General features: G+C 43.6%; 1 protein-coding gene across 1 annotated transcript in view; it reads right to left on the bottom strand.

Moving 5' to 3' along the window:
* FGF10 (fibroblast growth factor 10) overlaps window positions 1-7,142 on the bottom strand; it is an 81,596-nt gene extending 74,454 nt beyond the window's left edge. Inside the window, exon 1 of the mRNA XM_080680053.1 lies at window positions 6,537-7,142. Within this exon, the coding sequence (XP_080536179.1) occupies window positions 6,537-6,909 (373 nt within the window). The 5' untranslated portion in view covers window positions 6,910-7,142. The remainder of the gene's footprint in view (window positions 1-6,536) is intronic.
* Between the last annotated feature and the right edge of the window lie 1,636 nt (window positions 7,143-8,778).

The following is an 8,778-nucleotide window of genomic DNA, read 5'->3' as shown; positions in this document are numbered from 1 at the left end:
GAGAATTACTTGAAGTTGGGGATATACGACTTAATACTTTACCTCCTCTATTCTGATGAACTAAATGATTCATTAATATCTCCATGTCATTACTCATTGTAGGAAGCATGCCAGACATTCAAAAATTCCTCATTAATGATAACACACGTACTGACAGATTAGATATAGGTGAAGCTGGACAGATTTAGGGTGAAGAATTATTAGGCGAGCTATAAAACGAGGCCATGCACTAGTGCCGGCACTATGGATCTATCAGATGGTAATTGGATGCACGTGTGAGCAGCAGTAAAAAGTCACTGTCCAGTTGTCCACCTTACATGGGAATCTACTCTGTGTGTCGTCTTTGATTTATTATTCCAATTAGAACACAATGTTCAAAGAAAGAACACAACCGACCTGATTTAAAAGCTAGGGAGCCTTGAAGACCATTATTTTGTGGGTAACCTGGCTCCCTTTTAGATATCTTGAAACTTTCTATTTGTGTAAAATCCATGCTAATTAAATACTTGGTTTGAAATGGATTCTGTAAAGCATCAACATTTTGTATTTGTTAATTCAGTATCAGAGTGTCGCGGGTGGCTTCCTAAGATGTAGCTATATTTTCTTTCGCGAATATTCAAGGCACATTTCTAGGTCATTCCTTGTTCGACTGACTGACAGACAGGGGTAAAAGTAATAGGCATTGAAAAAAAAAAGAGTGCCAATTATGAAAAGTAAACATTTTTAATCTGCAAGCCCAAGCAACAAACACCATTGGTCAAAAGGCAAACGCAAATGACCTTAAGTCATTGCAATATACCATGAAAATGATGGTACTTCTGCAGAAAGGACTTGAAACAAAACGGGGCTCATTACTTTTCTAGACAAATAAAGCTGTATTAAAATTATATAAACATGAATCTCATGCACCATCATACTGGAAAATTAAAAGAGAACTTTAATTTCTGGGAGGGGAATGCTAATATTTTACTGACTTACATTAAGCAAACATCAACTATTAATGCTGACAAATGTTGGAGAAGTAATACTAAAAACGTCATCTGAATTACTCTTCATTGCAAAGTTCACAGAATTAATGTTAAGAGAGATTAAAATCACTTTGAACTAATACACATGCATTAATCTTCCTTCTGAAGCATAATAAAGAAATATCATTTGTACTACAATTTTGGATAAGCATATAGACGTTTAAGGCTTAGGAAAGATATAGATATTCATAGGCAGCTCATAAATGTGAGGAACATTAGCTCCATTTCAAATGAGCTGTCAACTTTTTTCCCAACATTTTGGCTTGTGGAAAGTCAGACTTTTGGATAACAAATGAGGTTTGCCTCTGAACATTAAGGTAATTGTGCAGGAATTTAAAGTGCTCCTTCATGTTATGCTATAAGTTCATTAAACACTAAAAAGAATGATCTGGAATAAAACTTTTTGCTCTAAACTGGGTAGTAAAAATGTATAAGAAATACACATACACTGGGGTTTCCTTTGTTGTATAAGACATGATTCTGTTAAATTCTGAGCTTAAACATCATTTTGAAAAACCTGTTGGAAAGAGTGGTCCATATGTTTGGGTAATAGATTACCCCAGACCTAGGGATTGGTGTCTCTGAATTCTCACCCTCCAACCCTGGTATGTGATTTCTTCTGTTTTCTTTTTTTCCCCTGGTAGATGGTTATAAATCAGGTTTATGAAGAGGAAACTCTCTGTAATTGTGTATTTTTAATGGATTTATGATAAAGCCATCAAAGTGGAGGGTCCATATGGTAGGAATGCAGTAAAGGTAACAGGACCAGTGTCGCGTAAACGTTAAATACAGTGCCTTCCACCTTCATAAATCCTGTGTGCTGTGATTAAATGCTCCTGGTTATAAATCATGCAGCCAAACTCTAGAAACAACTACATCTTAAATAAGACACCAGTAGGAGCCTTAAGTTGGATACTGGCTTTCTGCCCAGGGAACTGTTGTATTATTTTTAGGAAATAATATTCGAGTCCCTATCTTCCTCAACAATTATCTTCTCACTTTATTGAACTTCCCATAATAAGCTCCCATCTTGATTAAAAAGTAATGATACAAGCCTTTAACCATGGACAGTAATCTTTCATTTTTATGTAGTAAAGTGCCTTTTTTATTTGCATACTTATTTTAAAGCTCTATCTATCTATCTATCTATCTATCATTTATCATCTATATATTATCTATCTATCATCTATTTATCTGTCTGTCTGTCTTCAGGACTCTAAGATTTTGCTCCCTTTAGGGTCATATACCCAACGTTTCTGCAACAGCCCAATTTTACACTGGTATTTACAATCAAATTATTTTATTACACATGGAAGCAATTAAACATTTGGCCCTCAGCTGTAAACAATTACTACATACAATGACATTCATGGAGTTTTCTTAAGTAGTCATGTATTTCTAATGCCCTCTGTTGAAATGAGTGAGATTGATGTATGTGTATTTTGTGTACCCAGAAGCAATTATATTCCCAAACATAATATCAAAAAAAAAAGGCATTTCACCTGGAGGATGCCCTAACAGAGTCCAATTCCAGAGGGCCACCTGAATGATGCCTTTGATGTAGTTCATTTCTATTCTGCCATCATTTTACTACTGTTCCCATTTCAATCTGGAGAACTGTAGGTATTCACAGCAATTATGTTTTTGGATAATTTGTTTATTATGGTTTTGGGGTGTCTAATTCTAATATATTATTATCAGTGTTTCTAGTAGCAGAGAGGTAGAAAAAAACATGGAGGGATATAACCCAATAGACTTGAATCCCAGCTCTGCCAATTTCAAGTGGTGACCTTGCGTCATTTACTTTTATTCAGGCTTAGTTTTCATAGTCAAAAAATGTGTGTAGTTATATTTAAATCATAGAACTATTATGAGTGTTAAATGGTATATAGATTTAAAGAAATAGGGCACATACTACATAGTCAGTACACACTGATTTTTCTATTTGTATACCATACTTCTTTTCTGGAAGGGCTCATGTTCCATTTTGAGAATATCCATCATTCACTGTCTCATATCTAGAGTTCATTTTCTTTACACTAGACTCCCCTTTTCTACAAGTGACAACCATGGGAGCAGGCCACAGCTGTTTTATTTATGTCCAGAAATAAGTCCACCAGTCCCAGTTGCAAGGGTACCTAACAGCTGTATCCAGCCTTTCCAGGAGGCCAGAACTGGAGCCGAGTGGTAATGTTTCAAGGGCAAAGCTCTAGATGTAAGGACTGATAACACAAACCTAAATGAGCCTGAGCATGTCTGGTGACAGATACACCACAGCTATTCTAAATTATTCAAGCTTTCTCAGACTTCTAACAGGAGAAACATAATTCATCTCTGCTCCCCTTCATTCTGCTATCCTAAGTGGCCAAAAAGAAAAGAAAATTACCCCCGCCCCCCCCCCCCAAAAAAAAGAATTATAATTATCACTCAAATTGCGAAGAGTTTCTTTAGCACGTGTAATATGTTTAGAACCATCTAATTTCTGGGAACCAGCTTTGGAGGTAGAAGCTAAAATTGATTTTGCAATGCTTCAGGGTGATTTCCTTACTTCCCTTTTGTTAGCATTTTGCTGGCAAAAAGCCAATAAAACGGTTGTTTAATTATCCAGGACATCACAAACATGTAACCTCTTAGATAAGCTGTTACTGTATTTTAGCAGCCTTAACATTAGGGTAAAAAGTAACAAAGAAAATTAAGCTTCAAATAAAAAACCCCTCAAAAGAACAGCTTTGTGTGTTGAGAATAATTAATAACTTGCTTAGGAAAATGTTACTGAAATGTGGTTTTTGGACAAGGAACTAACACTCTTCAGAGGTTAGATAACCCTAATATTTAACAGGCTACCATTTGCTGGGCTGGCTGGCTGGTTACCCTGTAGGCATTGCAAAAGTTTGTTCACATATAATTATGCAACATTTAGACAATATCTTAATGATACCATGTAGTTCAACTGAATCAGTCCAGCTGGGATTCGTAGCAGCATTCTGATTACCTGGCCACATGTGAAATTAAGGCTTTCCCAACCTCTACTTTTCACGTGCTATGTCTTCATACAGATGTTCTTGGAAAGCCTAAATTATTTATGGCTTTATTTAACAGAGTAAGACCCGCCCCCTTTCATTTTCAACCACTGATTAAGACTGCGTTATGATATAAGATACTTTAATTTTAACAAGGACTATGAGTATACTTCATCATTTGGAAGAGATATTAATATATTTGGACAGTTAGAATACAACATTTCCACACTCGTTTCTATGCAATGAAGTTGTATACTTTTCTCTTTGCAGATAATTCTTTACTATAAAAATATAATTCCACCTGTACTCTGGATATCATTTTACTAAACCATTAATCACACAGTGATCATTATTTCAGAAAATAGTCATTTAAGCTGCAAAACTAAACTAGTGTGGATTGGTCCTTGCATCACATCATAAAGACACTTAAAATATAGCAATAGCAAAATCAAGTTAGTGTCAAAAAAAAAAAAAAGAAGAAAGTTTGCTCAAGGGTAGAACTCTAAAATCATATGATATTTCTTTGAGTTATCTTCATGAGGTAAAAATATGAAGAGGAATTTCAGGCCATGAATATTGTTTATTTTAACCTGTCAGCTCACTCCTCAGTAACTGTTTGGACCGCTTCTTCCCCCTGGTCCTACCTAGATGACACCACAACTATTGTTTTAGAAGTCAACAAAGGAATTAAATTTTCATCAACTAAAACATGCCTATATAGTTTCTAGTTAATTCAGGTAACAATTGAAAAAAAAATCTTCTATCATAAATGACATTATTCCAACCACTCTCTATAAATCAGAATGAAAAAATATATAGGCAATGGGCTTTTAGCACCTTTAGTGTTAAACATGAAATGGAACGCTTAAGAATCCTTCTACAAATATCATTACTTGCAAACATATCGCTAATTTTAGTAAATGGGAGCAGCAGCTGTGGCAGAATGGAAGTTAATGTTGAATGTATGTGAGTCCCCAAACAAGAAAACTAAGTCTTCATTCTTGTCAATCTTTGTTTAAAAAGAAAATGCTAAGTTCTGGTTTACTGTCTTTCCCATTCCTACCAGATACTTTCTGGGCCAAGGAATCTTGAAATGTATTTAAGTTAGCTGGCAAAAAATGTTTCAAATTCCCAAAAAAACTGACACAGAAAGGTCCCTTTAAAAAGGTGACTTGAGAGTACCATTGAGATAATGCTAAATGGTCATTAAAGATGTTCAAATGTCTTTGTCTACTATCTTCAGTGTGCCATTACATAGCCTAAGGATCCTTTCAAAAGGCCATCAATAGAGGATGAATAAGTCTCACCACTTGAAAGTAACTAGGAAAGGAAGCCAACAGAGTAATCTGCTTTGCTGGACGGATTCAAGAAGAGACACAATATCCACTCTCCTCTTCTAGTTCTCCCGCCCCCTCCCAGCCCACACCCCTGCAAGAAAGAAGAACAAGAGCTACGGGAGGAAAGAAAGAAAGGAAAAAAAAAAGGGGGGGGGTGGGGGGAAGAAATCCAGACATCCAGGGCATAATTTGCACGGAGGAGAAAACCTCATCCTAGGGGATAAACGACAGCCATGGAAACGGACTTATGACTTTTACTTTGAAAATAGAAGGATGACAATGGAATTTGTGTGAGGTCTGTGCGAATCCAGCCCCAGATGTTCACAACGCTGTAGTAGTCGGGCTCTGCAATATGAGAGGTTTCAGAAGAAACAGTACAACAGGACACCACAAAGCAGCGCATATGCTATTGACAACGCAGACATGAGCATCATGTTACCCAGAGAGAAGGCAGGCCCAGGACTAATAGCGGCAGCGCCGGAAAAGCGAACTTCATGGACTGCAATCACTCAAGGCAACATGGGCGACACCCCCCACCCACCTCCCCCCCCCCCGCAAAAAAAAAAAAATCAAAACCAGAAAAATACTATCACTCCTATCTAGCGAGGTAGTGGGGTAACGGGATGGGGGTGGGAGCAAGTGGAATGGGCTTTTCTTTCTTAAATAAAGTTTCCATAAAACCCGGATAATTGACAGCAGCTAATTCTTTTCAGCTTGAGGAAACTGTCCCAAAACTCTTCCTAAGGTTGCCAGCGAAAAGAAACACAGTGTTTACTTGAGCCATTTCCAGAAGGGAGGGGAAGGGGACCTTGGGGTGAGGTAGGGCAGGGCGATGGAGACAGAGAGGGGCATCCGTGCGCAGCAACAACTCCCGGGTGTCCGTCCAGTGACAAGCCCAGAGACAGGGCGTATAGGGTGACCAGGCGCAGGGGTGTGTGTGTGTGTGTGTGTGTGGAGGGACCCCCACGGGGAGGGGTGAGGCAGCACAATGTATACACGGGGCTGGGGGTGTGATTTAGTGTGAAAGTATCCCACTTAATCATTTTACAGGGGTTGGGGACGTAAATATTTAGCTGGCCACATCTGGAACAGATTTCCCCCTCGCGGGTGGGGGTGGGTGACGGAGGGAGACCGCGCGCCTGGTTACTTACTGTATGGGCAGTTCTCCTTCTTGGTCCCGCTGACCTCCCCGTTCTTCTCGATCTTGAGAAAGTACTTGGTGAAGGAGAAGAGCTTTCTCCAGCGCACATCGCCTTGGAGGTGGTTGTAGCTCCGCACATGCCTCCCCGCACTGGGAGGAGAGAAGGAGGAGGACGACGACGAGGAGGAGGAGGAGGAAGAGGAGGAGAAGGAGGAGGATGAAGAAGACGAGTTGGTGGCCTCTGGTGGCACCATGTCCTGCCCAAGGGCTTGGCAGGTGGTGGGGACGGAAGACACCAAGAAGAGCAGCAAGAAGCAGCAGCAGCAGCAGCCGGGCAGGTGGGGCGAGGCGGAGGCACCATGTGTCAGTCCCCATTTCCACATTGTACTGAAACTCGCAGCGCTGGAAATGGGCTTATCAGAAGGAACATGCTGGAAGGGTGAGACCCGGTGCGAGGCAGGGAGACAGCTGGAGGTGGCGGCCGCCGCTTAGCTTCCTCCAGGAGCGGATCTGGCCAGAGCTGAATGCACCACCATCCATAACTCCTCGCAAGGGCCGCCGCCTCTCCTCGCCCCCGTCCCCGTGCCCTCCGGCTCCGCCGCCGCCTTGCGCCCCTGACGTCCCGGGGGAAGGGTGGCTGTGGGTGGCCGCAGCAGCGTGGTGCTCTTGGTCACCTTCACTCCCCCAGGAGTTACTTTGTTCTCTTCTTCACTCCTTGCTTCACCATGTTAGATGGAAAAGAGAGAGAAAAAAAAAAAAAACAGTCTGAAAAAAACAGATGACAGCCGGTGAACAAAACCCACAGGGCCGGGTGGGAGGCTGGGGAGAGCCTGCGCGCCTGCGGACGCGCCCTCGGGCCCCTCTCCACGGAGCCCAGCCCCTAGACGGCAGCACCACACGCGCCTCCGGGGTGTCAGAGCTGGAGGCAGTCGCCCGCTCGCACCGCACCGTGTGCTTCGCCCTCTCGCTTTCTCTTTTTGGTGGCGCCTGTCTGGATGGGAAGCCCGCAGAAAGTCACTTCTTGCTGGGGGGGGATGGCGGTGGTGTTTTGTTGAGCCCCGTTGCCCTCCCCCCCTCCTCTGGAAAGCCGGCTTGTAAACAGGTTGAAGCCGAGTCGAAATGTCAGGGATTCTGAGCCAGAGGTGGGCTCTGCCTCTGCTGGTCAAACCTCATTTGCAGGGTGGAGAGGCAGGGGGAGGGGGTCAAGCTGCGGTGGGACATCTGAAACCCCGGGCTGCTGGGAGCGCCAGGGAGAGGGCGGAGGGAGGGGGCCGAGAGTGGGGAGCAGGGCCGCGAGGAGAAGGGAGCAGCTGCCTCCGCGGGCTGGGGGTCTGGGGGTCTGGGGGGTCCTCTCCCCGTGTCCCGGCCGTGCAGCCTCCACCCGCTGCGCCTCCAGCTCCGGCTAATTGCAGCGGAGGCGCCCCTGTGCTCCCCGCGCGGGCCACCAGCCCGGCCGTGTCCTCCCTCGGGCTTTCCCAATTTTGCTGCCTTCCAGCCTGAACCAATCCCCTGCAGGGAGCCCCTTTCTCACTTGTTTTCCAGCGAAGGATTTTTTTTTTTTTTCTCCTTTTGGCAGCGAAGTACTTGAGAGCCACCTGGAGCCTGGTGCTTGGCTGCCTTTTTTCCCTCCCCCTCTGGCTCCCAGGAGGAGGGGAGGGCTGGGGGAGAAAGAAGATGCTGAGGACAAACCCTCAGGACCAGCAGGGGATTATAAACGGGTCGCAGCGAGCAGGGAAAAGGGAGACCTAATTAGCTTCCTGTCCTCCTCTCCGCCAGCGTCCAAGGAGGTCTCCGCTTTAATGAAGCTCTGATTTCTCCCTTCCGTTGGCAAAGTAGAGAGTTCACACATCGGCCCTCCCCGCCTTTTAAGCTCAGGGAGATTTATCGTCCCCCTTAAAAGTCTCCTCTCTGGGCGCAAATGAAATCGGGGACCCCAGTGACGGGACCTGTAATTGCTGAATCCCGTTTACACTTCAAAGCAAACGCACTTTATTGAGATTGCGAAGGTTTAACCACACAAGTTGGCCACTATTCCGCTGTTCCCTTTTCCATGCCATTTCCTCCGCACTTTGCCATAAAGGGGCGTTTTCTTGTCTCTGTCTTCACGTTTGACGTTTTAAAGGGCTCTGTTTTACAATGTCACTGCACGACCAGTCTGTCTTTCTCACACCCACCGCCCCACAACTCCCTCATCGCTCACAAATTTGCAGGAGCTCACAAATTTGCAGGAGACCCAGGGAAACGTGCTAACC

This window comes from Plecotus auritus (genome assembly GCF_963455305.1).
Source record: "Plecotus auritus genome assembly, chromosome: 7".
In the NCBI taxonomy this organism is placed as follows: domain Eukaryota; kingdom Metazoa; phylum Chordata; class Mammalia; order Chiroptera; family Vespertilionidae; genus Plecotus; species Plecotus auritus.
This window is presented reverse-complemented; position numbering and strand designations above follow the sequence as displayed.